The 20,924-nt window shown below is 42.3% G+C and overlaps 1 protein-coding gene across 1 annotated transcript in view; it reads right to left on the bottom strand.

Moving 5' to 3' along the window:
• Positions 1 to 235: 235 nt before the first annotated feature.
• The window catches only part of LOC146396021 (uncharacterized), a 29,763-nt gene continuing 9,074 nt past the window's right edge, over positions 236 to 20,924 (bottom strand). Inside the window, exons 2-7 of the mRNA XM_084999107.1 lie at positions 14,555 to 14,613; positions 13,681 to 13,968; positions 4,181 to 4,284; positions 2,388 to 2,535; positions 363 to 2,122; positions 236 to 272 (exon numbers count right to left, since the gene is read on the bottom strand). Of these exons, the coding sequence (XP_084855233.1) occupies positions 1,337 to 2,122; positions 2,388 to 2,535; positions 4,181 to 4,284; positions 13,681 to 13,968; positions 14,555 to 14,613 (1,385 nt within the window). The 3' untranslated portion in view covers positions 236 to 272; positions 363 to 1,336. The remainder of the gene's footprint in view (positions 273 to 362; positions 2,123 to 2,387; positions 2,536 to 4,180; positions 4,285 to 13,680; positions 13,969 to 14,554; positions 14,614 to 20,924) is intronic.

Here is a 20,924-nt window from a genome sequence, read left to right as displayed (position 1 = left end):
GCAACCACACTGTTCCCAATTTGGAAGTGTAGGGCACTGGAAGCTGGGTGTTTTTCTCATGGAAGACTTTTGCCTCTGGAATTTCCTGCCTGTGCCAGTCTGCCAGAACCCCACCTTACTGACCTTCAGGGACTCTTGAAAGGCTTGTTTTCAATATAATCTTCACTGATGAGGAGAGACCTTAAGACCACACTTTTGTAAAATACAACTTAAGCAATTACCATAGCTCATGTTCTTCCAGGTTATAATGGTTTAATTTTGGTGCTGGCTTCCTGTAAGCAATTTCAAAGAGGGTACAATTTTCAGAATAAACATTCCAAACAGGAGTCTGTTCTTAGTAATGAGTAAGTGAGAATGCCTACCTGGATGTGAAGATATTTCGAATTCTAAAAATATAAAAACTATCTGTCAGATTAATGTGCCATCTCACGCTGCTGCCCCAGGTGTGCTAGTGCCTGCAATAACCCTAAATTCCAAGGTGAGTAATCAACACAACCTGCCCCTTTAGAAAGCTCTAGGATGGTGTGCATGTGTGTTTGTCAAATTTCAACTGCCTCCCCGCCCCCCAACAACACGGGCTTTGGCTGGAATTTAAGATATTTACTCTGGACTATTATGCCAAGACATTAACAGCTGCTGGCTTAATTATTGATGGAGTTACTGTCAATCATGTGAGAAGAGAATCAAGGAATAATATTTTAAAACCATGGGGTCAAAAAAAAATGTCGTAAAACACAGCTCTCTTGTCATTTCTCTTGAACTTCTCTAGCCAAAAAAAGTAATCTCAGAAGACTACTCTTCTAAAATTCTTTTCCTCTCCCCTTAAATGTTTTCCTTCCAAGCGCTCTCCTTTTCAGAACCCGGCACTTTGGCTATTTGCACTATTTTCACAAAATGCCCTACATCAGGGGAATTGATGACATGTTTTAGGTTTGAAAACTTAAGCACGGGAAAGAAATTCAGAGGAGCAAAGAGCCTCCCATGCAGGAGCCCTTTAGATCTGAAGGGAGGCTGCGATGCCCTTAGCTCTGCGGGCCTTTCCGGCTCAGTCAAAAATGCCGAGGCTGCTTCCGTGTGGTCTTCGAGTAAAGAGCAGGTCAAAAAGGAAAAACAAGTAGTTGTTCTGACAATCTCCAAGAAGAGAGTTTCACTCTGGCTTGACTAATATTTGAAAGATCCGCCCCATCGCGGCGCTGGACATCCCGGTTTTGGGACCTCTGAGGTTGCCAATAATTTTTTCACGGCCGGGGGCCGCGAGGCCGAGGACCGCGAGGACCCCCTGGTCTGGACGGAGTTTCTCTCCCTCGCCGTGCGCGCACGCCTGGAAAGGCGGGATTTAAAGGCGGCGATGCTGCGGGAGACTCTGCAGCGTAAACGAGCCCCAGAACGGTCCTGCCTCATTCATCCCACTGTGTGTGTCTCTCAAGTCCCTGCCTGGTAAACCGTCGCCAGCGTAGGCGCGCGGGAGAGGCGTTGTCGGGTCCGTCCCCGGGGGTCCACCGCCAGGCCAGACGCGGGGCGGCTGCGGGGCCTGGCCCGAGCGCCCCGGCCGGGCGCGCCCCGCGGGCTCCAGGCACACGCCCCTCACCTGGGCGAGGCAGGGCGCGCAGGCGCTCAGCGCAGGGGCCGCGGCGGGAGCCTCAGCCCCACGCCAGCCGAAGTCGGACAGTTCTGGGGCCGCGCAGGGCCGAGCTGTTGCCGCCGCCGCCGCCGCGCCGCCACCTCCCGGGCTGCAGCAGACCGCGGGAGAGCGTCTGCGCGAAGCCCCAGCGCAGCCCCGGAGGGACCGCCGCCGCCGCCGCCGCCCGAGCGCAAGCAACAGCTTCCCGGCTGGAGGAGCCACTGCCCCACGCGCCGGCGGCCCGCGCGCCGAGGTAAGCTCCAGTCGCCCAGCCCAGTCGGGTCCGGCGCCCCCGGCACCGGCGCCGCCTTCTCGCCGACCCCCGTCCGGCCCCGTGGGGCAAGCAGGCACCTGGGAGCGCCGCCCGCGGGAAGGGCCGCCGGAGCCCCCCTCCCGATAGAGTTTGCACTTCGTCCCGCCGTCCCACTTGTAGAGGAGGACGCCCGGCCGCCTCTTGCCCCGGCTGTGGGCTGAGGCTCCTGTGAGCCCCTGGAGTTCGGACTAGGTCGTGGAAACCAGAGGAGTGGAGGCGTCTCTAGTGGGGGCTGATGGGCTCCGATTTCCCCCAAAAGGAGGGGAGGATGGGGAAAGGGAGAGGATGAGGAGCAGAGCACCCCTCCGTGGTTAGCCGCAGTGCCTCCGCCACCTGCACTGGGACATTTGGGGCTGGACGTTTCTCCCTTCAATACAGGGAAATGGGTAGTTTGGGGACAGAGGTGTGGGAGGAAGATAGCAGTTGAAGCTTGGGATCCCGACAGAGTTCTACAGCTGAATGAAGGTGAAACGGGGGCGGTGAGGCAGAAAGAAGGTCCCCAAAGTTTGCACTTGCTGGGAGCCCGGAGGTCGGGTGGGGGCGAAGCTCGGTTACGAAGCACTGGGTGAAGGTGTCAGTGGTATGGGAGGACACTTTGGAACTGCGGAAGGGACAGGGAAAAGGGGAGGGGGAGGACCATCTGCTTCGCCACTGTTATTTGCGGGGGCCCGTGGCGAGAAGGGAGAGCTGGCAGGACGATGCTTCCCTAGGCTCTGGAGGACATACAGTTTTTACCGTGAACCTAGATTGAGGGAGAGATGTTGGGGTCCTTCAAGAAAAAATACATTGCCTTCAAGCCCCCTACCCCCATGCATACAAAATAAACACAGGTTTGGAATGCACTCAAAAGTTTTTGGATTAGGGAACGGCATCTTCATTTTCTTCATCTTCATTCAGAGATGTGGTTTGCAGTTCTCATTGGTTTTGCTTTGCTCAAGAACATCACACCAAGGTGAATGAAAACTTTGTATGTAGCAGAAGATGCTCAAATAAAACATTTGTGTAACAGGGCCCAGCCTAAAGCTTGGAAACTGCCAGCTTCAGAACGGTTCATGGAACTGTAAAGAAATGCATTCGTCAAATTAAAAATAAGGCTTTTCACAAAGTCACAAACATAAGCTATGTTTTAGATACAAGATAAAGTTAAAGGTTTTGGCTTGAAAGGGCACCCTTAAATATTTCAAGGCCCCGTTCCTCCGGTTTTCACAGTCCTTTCATCTTATTTTGATGCCATATGTGCAATGAGTATGTGCCACCGTTTCTCTGTAATAGATGAATGCCCTTAGAATGCAAATACGCATTGCAAGTTCTATTTTCACATGAAGTTTTTAAGGTGGAAAAAAGGTTTATTTGGTCAAAGTGTTGTAGTTCAAATTTTATATTTCCATAAATCAAGTATTTGTGGATTTATAATTTACACTCCTACTCATTTCCAAAAGTGATTTGAGGAAGCTTGGAATGAAAACCACAAATCAAATAGCTATTCTTGTAGATCTCCTTGACCTCTCTTGGATGCATTTGTAGTAAAATGCTTTTGAGAAGGTGAATTCTCCTAACAAAGGAAAAATTATTGTCCTCTCTGGAATCATCCTAGTGATATAAATGTTTTGCAGTATAATTCCTTCTGTACTTCATTTGCATTGTATTATTTCATATTATGCAAGTAATGATTTCTTTAGAGAAATTTAATAACCACTCAGTAGCATTTATATTAAAGAAAATAATGTTAATATTTTACAGCATTATACCAGTACACAGATTCACATAGCAAAAAAGAGAACAGTGAACTTAAGGTATCCTTCTTGAACTGAGGCAGAAAGGAAACCAAGGGAGGTGTCTCTTCTACAGGCAAATCAGAGAGGGAGCTGTCATTAGTACTTGTCACCCAAACATGGCCAATTAGTGAGCCCTGTCAGCAGTAAGAGGATAACTTTATATAGTGTAACTATTATATGAAGATCCATCAAAATATATCAGGGTGTTCTCAGCGTTCTTTTTCTCAAGCTAGTGACCTGGCTCGGAGAAAAGAAAAATCTTGCAAAACAAATATTAACTCCAAAAGGTGAAATATGTACATAGATGATGCTCTGTGGAGCACCCCCCATGGAAGAGCCAAGAATCTTAAATCCTTGGACTGCCTCCCTCCTTTTAGATTTTCTTCTTCCTGCTGAGTTTGAAGATATCATTGCTTAGTTTTTAACAGGAAGAATTTATATTAAAAAAAAAAAAAAGACCAACGCGCTTACCTCTCACAGGAGTGACTGCTTGATTTGTGAAAATCTTTGTTCACAGAAATGAAGAGCAGAATTGGCTTTCTGCTGTGCCTATAAAATCCCATGTCTTCAAAGATCTAAAGAACAACGAGCGTGTTTGTCCCAGTTTCCTACTGCTTTTTATTTGCTTCTCGGTTTTTATTGTGACCCTTTCCTCTCCCCGACTTCACTATATTTTACCACCTCCCTGACTCCTGTCTCTGTTTCTCCTGCAACTCAATATGGTCTTTTTAATCCTGTCTTTTTCTTCTTTTTTTCTTCTGCATATTTTTCTTGATCTTGGCTATATTGATGATCTCCTTTTTGCATGTGACTTTTTATTCGGTGGTGTCCTCTTATTAGTGCTGGATTATTTTCCTAAAGCGGCATCCCTATCTCCACTTTCTCTCCAAAATTTCAAATTGACATTTGAACCACTTATGAGATGGGTTTGTGTTACCTTTGGGTGCTTCAGATCTGTCAGGTCTAAATTCTAATCAGCATCTTTCTCCTTATATGAGCAGAAGTGACTATCATTTTCTGTATTTCTCACAGTCACCCAGAACCTTTCCAATGTATTTACTTGCCATATTTATTTGCTTGTCACAGACAAACCCTGTGGACTCTATCTCCACAATGCCTCATGATAACCGCTTCTCCACCTTTTTATTCACATGGTGAATGTCTTTGTTCAGACTCTTCGTATCTCTTTCTGGAGATGCCATGATGTCTTCCTGACTAGTTTTTCCCATCTCCAGTCTCTCTCATTTTCAATCTCTTTTACATTAGGTTTGCACAATAAGCTCCTTCAAACAGAGTGGCGCTCAGTCACTGGCTAGTAAACTTTTCCCCAGTGTCCTACCAAATGACATGTAAAGCTCTCCTCTGACATTTAAGAGACTTGGCAGTCCAACCCCAAAGTAGCTCCACATTTTTAACTTTAATCTCAGATTCTTTCATTCATTCATTCATTCATTCATTTGTAATTTATTCATTCATTTGTAATTTATTCAATGACCTACGAACCAGCACAGCTGTAGGTCATGACTGTAGAAGCACCTTGTGTATTGGCTCAGTGATATGCTTCAAATTTTATTTTTCAGTGGTGGAATCCACTGCTAAAATATAATCTTATGGTTGAAATGGGGCTCGGCAATCCCACTGGCTTCCCCTCCCTACCCTCAGTCTCTGGAGCATGTCATAGAATCATGAGTCTTCTGGAAGCATTTTGAGAACCACTGCTCTAGGCTGAAGACAGTGTTCCCTCAACACACAGCAGACTTCCGAGTTCTGCATCTTTGTTTCTGCTCTTTCTCTGCCTGCAACAGACCCTCCCACTTCCCCATAACCATTTCTACCTGTCAGAGAGCCAGTGCAATTGCTACATGCCTCTTGCTCTCCCTCTAAACTTCAGCTTCTGCTCTTCCAAACCCTGTTACACTTTGCTTGAGCCCCCTTTGGAGCACAAGTCACGGTCTACTTCATAAATATGTGTGCTTTCTACCTTCTCCCCTAAAGCCATAAGGCCAAGCATGTCTAGCCTGAGGCCTTCATTTCCTGAAAACCCCAGCTCAGGGCCTGGCTTCTCATAGGACAGTGACAAATAATTTAATTAGATTGAAATCTACCTAGTTCTTTAGTCCTACCTTCTGCCTATAATAGTTGTTTGTTTTTTAACCCCTTGATTTGGTTCTTATAGTAGAGCCAGTGCTTGGCAAACTTGAATATGCGTCTAAATCAGGAGGGGATCTAATTAATTAATTTTTTTGTCTTTTTATGGCTGCTCCAGGGGCATATGGAGGTTCCCAGTCCAGGGGGCAAATGAGAGGTATAGCCTCTGGCCTAAACCACAGCCACAGCAACACAGGATCCGAGCTGCGTCTGTGACCTACACCACAGCTCATGGGCAATGACGGATCCTTAACCCATTAAGCGAGGCCAGGGATTGAACCTGCATCCTCATGGATGCTAGTCAGATTAGTTTCTGCTGAGCTATGGCAGGAACTCCCAGGAGGGGATCTAATTAAAATGTAGATTCTGATTCAGCAGATTTGGCAAGGGGCCCAAGAGACTGCATTTCTAACAGGTTTCCAGGTGATACTGAAAGAGTTGATCCTGGAACCACATTTTGAGTAGCAAGATAGTAGGCGATACTTGCCAGGTCTGAGAATTTCTGGCAGCTGCTGCCTCTTTGTCAGGTGGTTTTCCTGTAGTCAGTGTTTGCTTCAATATTACTTTATTTTGAAAGTACGTTAGGCTTCATCATGCTTCCCAAAGCTGAATGGAAGGTGCCATTATTCCCTTGCATTTTTCCCTTATTTTGTTGATAAAGTATTACAATGGCTGGTTCTCCCTATTTTCTTTTCTTTTTTTTCTTTTGCTTCATTCTCTTTCTTCTCATTTCCCCATTATTTTCAGATAGTAGTGGTTCTCCCTCTCTACTAGGATTTTTTTTTTTTTTTCTGTCCTTTGCTCTCTCCAGTTCTCACAATTCTCTTGGAGACCTTGGCTGACTCCCCACCCCAACTGTTTTTCTTCTGCTTCCAAATTTTTTCTGTGAAAGGTGCACTGAAACAGGGTGCTAGAGACCAGCTCTCCTTCTGTCTTCACTATTCATCCGAGGTTTGGACAAAGCTGTTTCTTTTATGGACTCCTCACTTGTGTATGGAGAGTGTGGGTCACAGCTTCTTGAGTCTGCTTTAGCACCGGATGTCACCTGTGCCAGAGGAGCAGGTTGGGGGAGGAAACAAGGATACTCTGGTGATGCTGGTGTTGGTGTGTGCACACATCTAGTGTTTCTGTCCCACATATACAATGTGAAATTGTGTTGTTCTCTTGCTACTCAGAGAAAGACCCTCTTTCTTAAGAAAACAGCTACTCCTTGGCATCCGCTAATCCAGTTGTTTTCAACCCTGGATTCAAACTAAAATCATGTCATGAGTCTTTGAAAGATACAGTGGCAATCTTGGCCCCTCTCAAGGGAATGATTTAATTTATCAGTGTTTTTTTAAAAAAAATCTCACCAAGTGATTCCATTCTGCAGCCTGGATGGAGAACTGCAGGATCTGGTCTGTGAAGGCAGTGGGAGGTTCTGCTAAGAACATAGCATTGTGCTGAATCAAACAGGGGCTTTGCTACTCATCAGCTCTGAGAGCTTGGGGATGCAACCTAAGTTCTTAAGGCCTTGATTTCCGTGTCTGTGAAGAGGGTTGACTTGGTTGTTGTGAAGAATACGTGAGAGGCAGAGATGCAGCAATGTGTGTATTGTGGTCATTTATCATGATGATTATTCTATTACATTTTATCTCCCCTGAATCACTAAAGAGTCCTCTTGCCTTGGCAGTTAACACTCCTCACCCCCATTCAGCTTCAAGATATTCCACATAGTGTAATCACTTTGAAAGGAAATTTATGAGCATAGTTTTCGGAAGTCAGTGAAAAAATACAGAAGGAATATTTATTAATAAAAACCAATCACCCTTTTATTTTTGATCCATTTGGTGCCACATCAACTCTTTGATCTTATAAATAGCAGGGATGAATTAAAATACAGATAAAGTGATACAAAAAGATGACCAGGCTTTCATACCTACTTCATGAAAAATGACTTAGCTCTTTAATAAGACAGTTCTATCATCAACAAATAGAAAGCATTTAAATTCATGGGTCTGAGAGAGCATTTTATTTTGGAAATAAATATGAATGTGCTAAGCGTTTACATTGCCGAGTTTATAATGGGAAATGAAATTTAAAAATAAAAAAAGCACACAGAGAGATCTTGTCCAATGCAGGCTAAAGCTAGTCAACTTTTTCTTCTCTTTTTGGCTGAGATTCTGGAGTAGCCATTATGCTGTTATGCTATCAGCAAATCAAACAGAGTAAATAAAAGGTGTGTTCAGGTCCAGTGGGCCTGGTAAGGACCTATCATGAATATCAGGGGTTGTTATGCTGATGGACTTTGCATTTGAAAGAGCTGCAGATGGGTACAACTTGTCATCTTTTCCTCTTGGAATAAAATGTTTTATTTCTGCATTATTTGCTTTTTGATCAGGAAGTATTTTCAATCAAATCTTCACTTTCCATTTTGTTCCTGTACGTTTTAAAATAACATGATTAACTTTGACGAAGGAGACAAGAGCATAAAATGGGAAAAAGACAGTCTTTTCAGCAAGTATTGCTGGGAAACCTGGACAGCTGAATGCAAATCAATAAAACTAGAACACACCCTCACATCATGCACAAAAATAAACTCAAAATGGCTTAACGACTTAAATATAAGACAAGACACCATCAAAATCCTAGAAGAAAACATAGGCAAAACACTCTCTGACATCAACATCATGAATATTTTCTCAGGTCAGTCTCCCAAAGCAGCAGAAATAAGAGCAAAAATAAACCCATGGGACCTAATCAAACTGACAGGCTTTTGCACAGCAAAGGAAACCAAAAAGAAAACAAAAAGACAACTTACAGAATGGCAGAAAATAGTTTCAAATGATGCAACTGAAAAGGGCTTAATCTCTAAAATATACAAGCAACTTATACAACTCAACAGCAAAAAAGCCAACCACCCACTTGAAAAATGCGCAAAAGACCTGAATAGACATTTTTCCAAGGAAGATGTACAGATGGCCAGCAAACACATGAAAACATGCTCAACATCCCTGATTATTAGAGAAATGCAAAGCAATACTATCATGAGATGCCGGAGTCCAGCTCCAGCAGCCAGGGTGTTCCTGTGGGGATGGACGGTGTTGGCGAATGCACATGGAGACAGCCTCTTTGTCCCTTCTTTCAGGGCACTGGACTGCTTGAATTTTATTAACGTAGGTAGCAGTTTATATAGATAGCTTAATTGTAACTTAAATCACAGTGCTTAGATCATATTTTTAAAGGTTAAACTTTTAGATTACATGGTACAGTAGATATACATTGTGTTCTAAGGATTTTAATTAAAACCAACAGATACAATACATCATGCAAAACTATAATGGGTACAGAACATCATGTGGAAAAAACATATAAAAATAAGAAGTTTTGGTACAAAGCATCTTGTGGTTACTACCTATTATTATGTTAAGTTAATCATTAACAGCCAGAAGGTCACAGACATAAGAATCTGACATTAACAAAGTTCATTTTTAGATTAAGACCTAGGGTAAAAACTTCAAAGTATTATAGCAAGGGGACAGAATAAGAAATTATTTTTTATTTCTAAATCAACCAATTTATTAAAACTTAAAAGCTTCCCAGGAAATTAAAAACAAGATTTATAATTATTATGTTTTTTAACATGAATAATGCATATCTATTTTCAATCTATTGTGTACTCCAAAATACCTACCTTGAGGACCTATTGTTACTTATAACAAACTAATGAATATAATTTCTTACTTTAACTAAATTAGATTTGAATGGGGGGAATTCTACCAGGGTGAAACTCTTATTGTTTCATTATTACTTCAATTTACTGAGTCACAAATCAATACAGGAAAATAAAATAAAAAACAAATAACAGGAGAGACTGAATTATCCAAGAAAAAGTTTCCATTCTTGAGCTGCTAAGCAGCCTCTTCGTTTTGTTGTTGTTAGGGCAGCAGGTGAGCCTTATTGTCTCTAGGGCCTGTCCTTGGAATTGCGCCATATAGGCAGGCATTTCCTTGTTCAGGAATCTGCCCTCGGAATTGCACTATTCAGACAGGACTTGATCAGGAGCTAGCCCTCGAAATTGTACTGTTCAGGCAAGCTCCCTTGCTCAGCTCCTTGTATCTTCTTGGCTCCCTGCAATGAGATACCACTTCACACCAGTCAGAATGGCCATCATTAATAAGTCCACAAATAACAAATGCTGGAGGGGGTGTGGAGAAAAGGGAATCCTTCTGCACTGTTGGTGGGAATGTAAGCTGGCACAACAACTATGGAGAACAGTATGGAGTTATCTTAGAAAACTATACATAGAACTACCACATGACCCAGCAATCCCACTCTTGGGCATATATCCACACACAACTTTCCTTAAAAAAGACACATGCACCTGCATGTTCATTGCAGCTCTATTCACAAGAGCCAAGACATGGAAACAACCCAAATGTCCATTAACAGATGAGTGGATTAAGAAAGACGTGGTATATATACACAATGGAATACTACTCAGCCATAAAAAAGAATGAACTAATGCCATTTGCAGCAACATGGATGAAACTAGAGACTCATCCTGGGTGAATTAAGTCAGAAAGACAAAGACAAATACCATATGGTATCACTTATATCTGGAATTTAATATAAGGCACAAATGAAGCTTTCCACAGAAAAGAAAACCATTGACTTGGAGAATAGACTTGTGGTTGCCAAGGGGGAGGGGGAGGGGGAGGGAGTGGGGTGGTTGGGGAGCTTGGGTTAATAGATGCAAACTATTGCCTTTGCAATGGATTAGCAATGAAATCCTGCTGTGTAGCCCTGGGAACTATGATGGAGCATGATAATGTGCTAAAAAAGAATGTGTACATGTATGTGTAACTGGGTCTCTATGCTGTACAGTAGAAAAAAAATTGTATTGGGGAAATAACTATGAAAATAATAATAATAATAGTAATAAAGATAAAATAACATGATTAAGAAGAAACTATGACATTTTAAAACTAACTTTTGAGCTATACACTAAGGCCCATTGTGAGAGACAAATAGCTAATTCTTTTAAATCTTTGCTTTAATATACTCATGTTAAGGTTGTGTAAAATTCTACAGAGAGCTGTGATTTTTGATGTGTCTTAGTTAAAGTGATTGGTCTGATGGTTAGACTATTACACATGGTATTGGTATTTAGAGTCTACAAGCCTGGACTCTTGGTCAGCTTATATTGTTTGCAAATCAGAGTTCAGATTCTGCTTCATCTCAGGCTTATTAGATTGCTATTTCTGTGAAATATTAGTAAGGAATATGGAAATGGCTACTATTCAGTCAGAGAAAATCACTGTGTCATTTAAGGTTAAAAGGGATTTCTATGCAATATCCTCTTTGATAAATTATAAAAGTGAGACCTATAGAATCTAGGATATTTAATATTTGAGACGAGCAAAGTTAAACATTGCAAACAAGGGTAGAAAATTTCTGCGGATATTAACACCAGAATTTTAAACTTAGTATAAAAATTGAGTGGACTCTATGATGTCCTTTGATTTGGTACTTTAGAGGTGGGAAATCTTTCCCTCACAGACTTAGGGAGAGGTATTTATTACCTTATATGTTATGAAAATTATGATGTTGAAAATAAGAATACAAAGCATACAATGCTATTGTTTGTATACAAGTCAATATCCCTGTATATAAGCACAGGTATTTTGATTTAATATATATGAAGTATTTTTACTTTAATCAGTTGGTCATTGTACATGTCTGAAATAATATCTGGAGAGACTAATAATTAAATGCATCTCATTTCCTGTGTGTGCTGCACTACGAAAGGTGGGAAGTAATAGAGCCTAACGGTTGAGTTCAGGCTCTGAGGTCAAACTTTATAGATGCAAATTCCAGCTCCTCCACTCATTAGCTGTGTGACTTTGATCAAGTTAATTAACCTTTCTGTGCCTTGGTGTCTCAAGTATAAGAGACAATAAGAGAAATTTTAATGGGGTTGTTGTCAGGTAAAATAAGATAATGCACATAACATGCTTAGCAAAGTCCTTGGCTACAGAACTGCCTGAAGTCCTACAGTACTCATAAAGGTAGCCATTATATACATTAGACAGGTTAATAACTAGTATCAAATACCTCATAAATACACTGATTCCTTTGCCATGAGAGCTTTTACAACTCTGATTTTTGAGCCTACTTTTTGAATCTTTGTATTTTTAAATTCTATATCTTTGTTTTCTTGTCTACCTTTCCTTGTTGACTTTAGGAGAACAATGAAATGGAAGGGAGAACAGAGACGGGATTGTAAACACTCTTAAGAACTCTTGAAAATCTGTAACCGCATGTTGTGCAGGCAAGTTTTTAATAACAAAATACATAGCCTGGTTTGGAAAGACCAAGTGGCTTAAAATGCAGCTTCTCCTTGAAGTGCTTTGTGAACTTGGTATGCATGTGTAAACCTGGCATGTTTGGCAGTGACCCAACTCAGAGAGCCGTCCAGGTAGGGGAGCCAGCTTATGTAACCAGGGTCTGTGTAACCAGGGCAGACTCATTCAAGGACAGTCTCTTCTCAGGCACCTGAGTTGTAGTTGAATAGTCACCTGGATCCTCTTGGGTTTGCAGGCATTTATTTTTACACCGTAACTGGATTTTCTAGTAGGATTTTTTTTTTTTTTTTCCTCTCTCAGGGCATGAGGAAGTTCCTGGGTCAGGCAGGGATCAAGCTCATGCCACAGCAGTGACAACACTGGATCCTTAACCTGCTGAGCCACAAGGGAACTTCATGAATTTAGACAACAAAATACTTATCAAGGAAAAGACATAATTGATGAACTGTATACAGGATTACCAAAGAGTTTAAATCTGTATATACCTAATTACTACATGTATGGTTCTCAAGGTTTTTTTTTTTTAATGATTTTTATTTTTTCCTTATAGCCGGTTTATAGTGTTCTGTCAATTTTCCACTGTGCAGCAAAGTGACCCAGTCACACATACATAAATACATTCTTTTTCTCACTTTATCTTCCATCATCCTCCATCATAAGTGACTAGATATAGTTCCCAGTGCTATACAGCAAGAGGTTCTCAAAGGTTAGTCTCACTTCCATAGTCATAAAAGTGTCAGGACTCAGTGTGTTAGGTAAAATCTAGTTTTGTTCCTCTTTTGTGTAGCCTTCTCTTTGTGTCCTAGGCCACCAGGCTGGTCCTAAAACCTCTCTAGTACAGTGATTCTTGGAATTTATCACGTGAAAGAATCTTTGGAGAGCTTGCAAAAAATGCATATTCCTGGAATTCATCCTTGAAGTTTCTGACTCAGTAGGTTTGAGGTAGGATCCAGGAATCTAAATATTTCATAAGAATCCCAGTTGATTCACATACCACACGTGGAAATTAGGACTAGTTCTCTAGAGTAGCACTCCTTTCAATGCGGAATGCACATCAGAGACATTGAGGTTCTTGGTCAGGTCCAGGGACATGTGGGTAGCTCTGTCCCTCTATACTGCCTTAACTCCAGGACCCTCCTTCCTTAGCGGCTCTGAGTCATCCACATGGAGTCTGTCCTGTGTGAATGCTAGAGAACCAGGCTGTGTTCTCTCATTGACTACCCACTGGCCCCTACCCACACGTTTTCATCCATCATGATTCCCCATGGCAGTGTGGACCCCTGGCCTCCTGCCTCGGTATCCCTCTGAGCTCACTTGTAATATTCAGATGCTAGGGTCCAAACCTAACACTATAGAGTTGAAAAGGAAGTGGTAGGCGGTAGGTCTTTGAGCCAGAATTCTCCCCCCAGTTCCCCAGATGGTAATCATGCCTTGATGGAGTTTTCTAGGCCATGCTCTCTGGAGCTTCAGACAAGCCCCATGATTGTGGTAACCACCTCGCCTGTAGGAACAGGATGGCTGGTACAGAGACCACCGTGATGACTGAATGTCAGCAGTGTCTCTGCTCTCCCACATCTCCTGGCTTCTCCCTTCTCTGCCTCCTGGGATCAGCATTTCTCCTGTCCTTGTGGTTTTCTGGTGGGAAACACAGGCTCCTTTCTCTCTGGTCTCTTCGTGTCTTCCCTTTTCCGCAGCTGCCAAGTAGAGGCCCAGATAACGATGCCAAGTGTGCAGATGTGATGGCGCCTGTTCACTGCTGCTGCCCTGGCAGAGGCACCCTTGTAAGCCCTTTCACATCCTTGAAATCTTCCTTGCTTCCCTGTGTGTGTGGTTTACATAAGCAAGGTTTAAATTTGTCAAGAAGTTCACAGGTTCTCAGATCTGTTGTCTTTACTCCTATATTGCATTGGAAAAGGAACAGTATAACCTACTCGTGGCTGGCCTGGGGAAAAGGCAACCTTGTCTTTAGATATATTTGATTTCTTGAAAACATGTTTTTGAATGATCAAGGATTATAGCAAGAAAAGTTATTTACTGTGCATGGGTAATAATTCTAAGTCTCAAGGTATGTACTTCAAGAGACCCATTTAAAAATGCAAATTATGGAATGTTTTAGTGTTGCTATAAAATAATGAAAAAAAGTGACATCGAAAAGGATTAGGTATAATATAAACAACTCTATCACTGATTGTTTTAAAAGTCAGTGATAGTGTTCTGTCTTGTTAAATAACCCTTTGTTATCTATGAAAAGTCCTCATTCTACGATCATGTTATGATGGCACCCTGCTGTTCAGCCTGTCTCAGCCCTCCTAGATGTCAACTTCTTTTTTTGACATTAAAGAAGGCTTACCGGTAACCGAAGGGAATGAGGGTTGGTGAAGGTGGGTGATGGGCAAAAAGTATACCTACCTGGAAAGTTATATCACCAATCAAATTAGATGTGAGAGGGAATGATGCATATGGGAGATAGCAGTGTCAGACCTTATGGATTTTCTCAAGAGGTGTTACTGGTCGGACCCATACAAGTTTGTTTTCTAACATCAGGAAAAAAAAATTAAAAGGCAACATCTGAACTGTTCCATTGGGCTAATAAGGGTGGCTGTTTGAGAGGCCCTCCATGGAATTGGTTTTTAAGTCTCTTGGGCATATGCCTAGTTGGGAAGGTGGTACCACTGCAACGGTCTCTCAGACTAGCCCACTTCTTTATTTCTTTCAAGCCTTACTGTGATACGAGGAGCATGATTTCAGCATTGGTTGAAGCACTCTATGTAGCCCAGAATGAAGAAAGACACAAAGCAGAATCCCTGTGTGTCACTGCAGCCCCATGGCTGCTGTTTCTTAACCTCCTTGAGCAGCAGGATGTGCCGTAGCGGCTGGTCCCAGATTAGATGACTTTGAGCAGACATGGCAGCTGCCTGCAAACGCTAGAAGGTATGGCATGTGTACAGAGTAGATTGATTTTTCAGAAGTTCCAGCAGGTACAGCCAGATTCAGTGGGTGGGATTGTAGGGAGGCAGATTTCAACTCAGTATGGGAAAGAACTTTCTAATGATTCAAACTGTCCAGTAATGGCCTTGAAGTTTCATGCTTGCTCCAGGTGACAGTATGCCATAGATGAAAGGATCAGCCACCAAAAACAACATAGAAGGAATTCTGGCACTGAGTGGACACCCGAAGAGGTTGATCATTATAATTGGGGCCCTTCTTGATACTACGGATAAAATAATTTGACTGTAGGCAGGGGAGGGGGCCTTATAGGAAAAAAAGTAGATGAGATGTTTCTAGACTTCTTAAAAGGAGAAAGAATAATTGCTTCAGATTTTTAGTATCTTTCCAGCTTTTATGCACTTTACACTTATGGAGCATCTACTATGTGCCAGAACATTACTTCATTTAAGAGCCAAAATGCACAAATCCCATTGTGTCCCCTCCTAGCCAGAATTCTGCAGTTGTTTTCCTGTCCCTCACCCAGGGTCAAGCTGTACGGTCATCTTCAGTGACTTCCCACAGGCTGCCTGTGTACCCATCATACCTGAGCTAAACTCCTTGGCAATCTTTTTATGTTCCTGTATTGCTTTTTCTGTGTTTCTCTCATGTTGCTTGCAATATTAGGTCATCACGATCAGTGCGTATTGATTGTATTGATTTTTTTTCCTCACTAGACTGTAAGCTCTTTGAGAACTGACCCCTTGACTTATTCATCTAGTAGTTAATGACTATCAGAGCATCTGAAAATAGCAAATTCTAACACTTGTTGAACTGAGCATTTGATTACTCCTCTTCTTACACCCCTTTCCTAAAAGAAATACTTAGGATGACTTTTAACCTCAAGTTAAAGAGCTGAAAGAAAAAATACAAGAATATTCTTTCTTCTCCTGACCCTGCCTTTCCAATCCTAATCACATCCTAATTACCCATCCCATTCAGTCTATTTCAGGGGAAGGGTGGAAGGTACTAAGGAGAATGAGGCAGAAAAAAAATCCCCAAAATTAGAGAAGGGAAAAATCACCTCTTGTGTTACTCCCACGAAGGAGTAACACAAGATTTATGGCCTTCAGCAGCACTAGTAGGATGAGGAGAAAATCCTGCTCCTGTTGTTAACTTGTTGTGTGACCCAGAACTGGTCCTGTGACCACCTCACTGTTTCTTCTCAGTGAAATGAAAAGTTCGTCCAGACAATTTTTGTGGGCTCATTCAGGTCTGATATACTGTAACTCGTAGTCTCTTTTCCCTTCCAAGATTTCCTGGAGTTATTTTCCTCTATGTAGTATTCTTCTGGATCACCAAGAATCCAGGAAGAGGCGAATGAAAAACAATGTTGGGAAGTGACATTAGGATAAAACTGTGTTTGTGACCAGACACATCTGGAGTGAGTTCCTGCCCTATGGCCTTGGGAAAATCATAAATATCTCCAAGCTGAAGATTCATCCCCTGTAAAATGGGCATGCTCTTCTGTATCTCATAGGATTGCAAGGATTCAGTGAGATAATGGAACAGTGCTTGTCCTGTACCAGAAGCAGAATGAGCACTCAGAAGATGATAGGTGCTCTTATTTGGAAATAGTTCTTTCTCTTTCTTTCCTCCCCTTTTCTCTAGCCCCTGAAAGATACCCCTGTACAAGTCTGGAAGAGGTTGCCTTGGCATGGTTTGTGTGTGTGTGTGTGTGTGTGTGTGTGTGTATGCCCTTCAGCACCATTTCTCTTCTATCTGGCATTAGTAGAGAATGGTCAAGATCCCTTCCTGCTGAGGCAACCTGCTCCCATATGTAAAATGGCCAAAAGAAGAACCCATTTCACAATGATTGAGAATATTTTTATTTTAGCATTTGCATGGAAGATGTGAATGTTGCTGAGGAGACACTGAAGTGGGTGTGGGGTCACCTATCCTAATGTCATATATAATATCATGCCTGAATCAAGATTCTTTGATTTGAAAAAGCTGTGACTGAGCAACAGTGACACAGCAGCTCCTGAGTCTGACAATAAAGACATCGTATAAAAATTTATGAAGTTCGGGTTGTAAAGAACAAACTGCACATACTGAGTAGTAGCATTTCTTATTAAAATAATTTTATCTTTAAATTCATTGTCTCCATGTCACCCGTAATAGAAGCCCGTACTATAGCTAGATACAACAGCCTGTAAACTTTTATATGGGCTTTTGAAAGGGGATGATAGTTTTACGAGAGATGATTTTCTCATCTCACCAAATTAGATTATTTGAGATAGCGTCCCTGGATGTAAAATTTCAATTCTGAGTAAATCTGGACCTCAGAGACTCTGCGCAGCCTGCTAGCAGAGTGGAAATGGAGCATAATAAATCTGCCCTGAGCCCATTTCTCTCCACACAGCTCCATAATTCATTCTTTGTGTGGTACCCATGGCCACTTTTTCACGGCTAATCAGTCTGCATCCAGGCTGACTCCTCTCAAGTGCAGTGCCTCCTCCTTGGTCCAGATCGCACCTCTCGGCATGCTGAGCCACTTACAGGCTTCTTTGTAAGAGCTGTGTGCCATCATGGACCCTGGATCTAAGATGTTCCTAATCACATGGCAGGCAGTTACTCTGGCTATAGGGTGGCCTATTTGTTGCAGTGTGCCTTAAAACAGATGGGGTAAAATAGATAACAGCGTCTCTAGAGGATGCCTGTTGGCCCAGTGACTATTTCAGTTAATCTTTCCTGATTCTCCTCTGAAGGGACAGAGGAGAGGGGATGAGCTACTAAAGTCACAAGTTTCCTTATTCTAGTCCCTTCCTCTTCATCTGCAAGGAATGCCTCTCCATTGCTTCCGTGGCATTTCTCTCTTTCCTCTGGTTCGATGTTGCATTAGTCTAGTGGCACCACCACCATCTGCTGCCACAGAACCAAGAGTAGCCATAGACGACTTTTAAGAAGTTTGAGGAAAAACAAGAGTATAGGAAAATTTCATCCAAGGTGGAGTAGAGGCAGTCATACTGAACTGGGAATTAAATACATCATTTCCAGTCCTGTTTTCACCCTTCATTATTTTTTATGATACTGGGCAAGGAGATTATTTTTACCAGTCCTCACTTTTGTCAAGTGTGAAACAAGCAGGTAGCAATAGGTACCTTTTAGGAAGGAAAATTCTATAAATTAGGAATTACACAGACATGGAAAAATAATCTTCTTGTTTGCCCTGTAATTTAATAACTTAGTGTCATTAGACTATGTTAATGGAACCTGGGACTTTGGAGGAAGAGTTTTCAAGAGGATTGTTCCGCCCTGCAGGGTGTAGGCCAGCAGCTACTCAGAAATAACTGTGTAGAAGGCTGGGTTCGCAGCTGTAGCTCGGTTAAAGGGCAGGCACGTCAAGCAGCAGTCTGATGGAGAATGTAGGAGGGGAATGCTCAGGAAACTGACACAATCAGTGGCATCCAGCATGTTGGTTTCCAGAAGGAAGACTTATCTTTATGTCTTTCAGTGATTTTAAAGACTGTTAATTGAGGAGCTCCTTAAACTTTTTTTGAGTGCCTTCACTTGAATTTATTCTTTCAGCTTCTCTTCAACTCTCGAATTTCCTGAGAACCTCTATTTCTTTTGTTTTTCACTTATATACACATTTTTTTTCAGTTTTTTTTTTCACTATAGGTTATGACAAGATATTGAATGTCATTCCCTGTATTATACAGTAATCTTGGTTGCTTATCTATTTCTTGCCGAGTTTTATAGAGGAGGAAACTGAAGCCCTGAGAAAAGTATAAAGTGGCCCAGTCCAGTGTGGCAGGGCAGGACACGGTCTATCCTGGGTCTCCCCAAGGACAGTGGGCACCTAGGTTAGCCCATGGACCAGCAGCATCAGCATCACCTGGAAGCTTGTTAGAGCTGCAGAATCTCACCACCTCAGACCTACTGAATCCGAACCTTCATTTTAAACCTCTAGGTGTTTCAGAGTTCCCGTTGTGGCACAGTGGAAATGAATCTGACTAGGAACCATGAGGTTGCAGGTTCGATCCCTGGCCTTGCTTAGTGGGTTGGGGATCCGGCATTGCCATGAGCTGTGGTGTAGGTTGCAGACACGGTTCGGATCCTGCATTGCTGTGGCTGTGGTGTAAACCAGCAACTGTAGCTCTGATGGGACCCCTAACCCAGGAACCTCCGTATGCCGCAGGTGTAGCCTTAAAAGGACAAAAGTCCCCCCCCCAAAAACAAACAAACAAACAAACAAACAAAACCCACCTCTAGGTGTTTCATTTGCACTTTAAAGTCTGAGAAGGACAGTAGTGAAATGGAGCCTCCCTCCTCCACTTAAAGGTTGTGTGACTGCACTGCATGCTTCTGACATAGGCTGAGACCCTGTGTGTGGGTTCATGGAGGAGTGGATGATTTCATTCTTGCATTCCTTAGGAGGTCTCTAGGATCCCCAAATAGGGAAACTCTTGCCAGTTCCCTAGTGTGACCATCTGAAAGGGTCATTTTTGCATGTGTTGCTTTGTACATGCAAGCCCAGAAAATGGAACAAAGGCTGTAAATCTTTAAAAATACGATGTAAAAAATATGATGCCTGTGATCTATACAGTTCTCTTATGTAAGAGGCAGATGTGACATGACTTTTGTATGATGGCTTTATCTTTGATCCCTGTCGCCATCCATTTTAGTAGCGCTTGCTCTCAGCTTCACAGATAGAAAGACATTTTTGTTTTGGCTGAAGTACCCTGGCTCAACTGCCTTCACTAACTGTAGCCATCTACTGCTGAGATTTTCTGTGTCTTGAGGCTGGTATTATATTATGCCATATCATGCAGCACCAGTTTCTGTATTATTTTTTCTCTCCTACCTGTCTTATATTCTCTCTTGCCCTTCTTCATTTCATTGCATTGGACCCAGTCAAATCATGAGACTCACCAAAGAGATGAACTAAGATAAAGCTGCATATTTAAGTGAATCTATGTCATTAAGTTGCTGCTGGAGAAAAGCACGTCTACAGAGAAGAATAATGTATAATAGACATCCTAGTTTATTATTATGAGAATTTTAAAATATTGCTACCTTTTGGGGTATTGGGTAGTTTCTGGATTGAAGTAATCAATTAGATCTGAGATAATCTCGTGTAGTGTTGGGGTAGCAAGTGTTATGCCCTTGACATAAGAAGGGGGGAATATCCCAGGTATGTGGACATTGTACATGTCACCAAACAAGGTTACAGAGAAAGACAGTGGAATAAATAAGTCTTCAATGTGGTTTTTCAAGTTAAATAGTTTATAGCCTGTGTCCTTCACTAGAGAGTTATAATTTTACCAATGCTATTTGTTTTTGGGGTCTCTTTGTCATTAATTTTTTTTTGGTCTTTTTAGGGCCACACCCATGGCATATGGAGGTTCCCAGGTTAGGGGTCTAATTGGAGCTATAGCTGTCAGCCTACACCACGGCCTTAGCAATGCTAGATTGGAGCTGCGTCTTCGACCTACACCACAGCTCATGGCAACGCTGGATCCTTGACCTGCTGAGTGAGGCCAGGAATGGAAACTTCGACCTCATGGTTCCTAGTCAGATTCATTTCCACTGCGCCACAAGGGGAACTCCTCTTTGTCACTAAATTTTTATTTAAGTTCTGAGAGTGATAGGGCCTGGGATAAGTAGTGTTATCTCCCCCGCCCCCCTTAGGTACAGTTAAACATCCTGTACTTGTTTATATACCTGGAAAGTCATATTGATTCTTTGTCCTTTCTCCCCTCACTTCTTTGCCTAGATGGTTTGATCTT

Source organism: Sus scrofa, chromosome 15 (genome assembly GCF_054392235.1).
Source record: "Sus scrofa isolate SSC_HxYL_T2T_F1_AM1 chromosome 15, Sscrofa_HxYL_maternal_Yorkshire_Landrace_v2.0, whole genome shotgun sequence".
In the NCBI taxonomy this organism is placed as follows: Eukaryota; Metazoa; Chordata; class Mammalia; order Artiodactyla; family Suidae; genus Sus; species Sus scrofa.
Note: the sequence above shows the minus strand (reverse complement) of the source record. Positions and strands in the feature narration are given on the sequence as shown.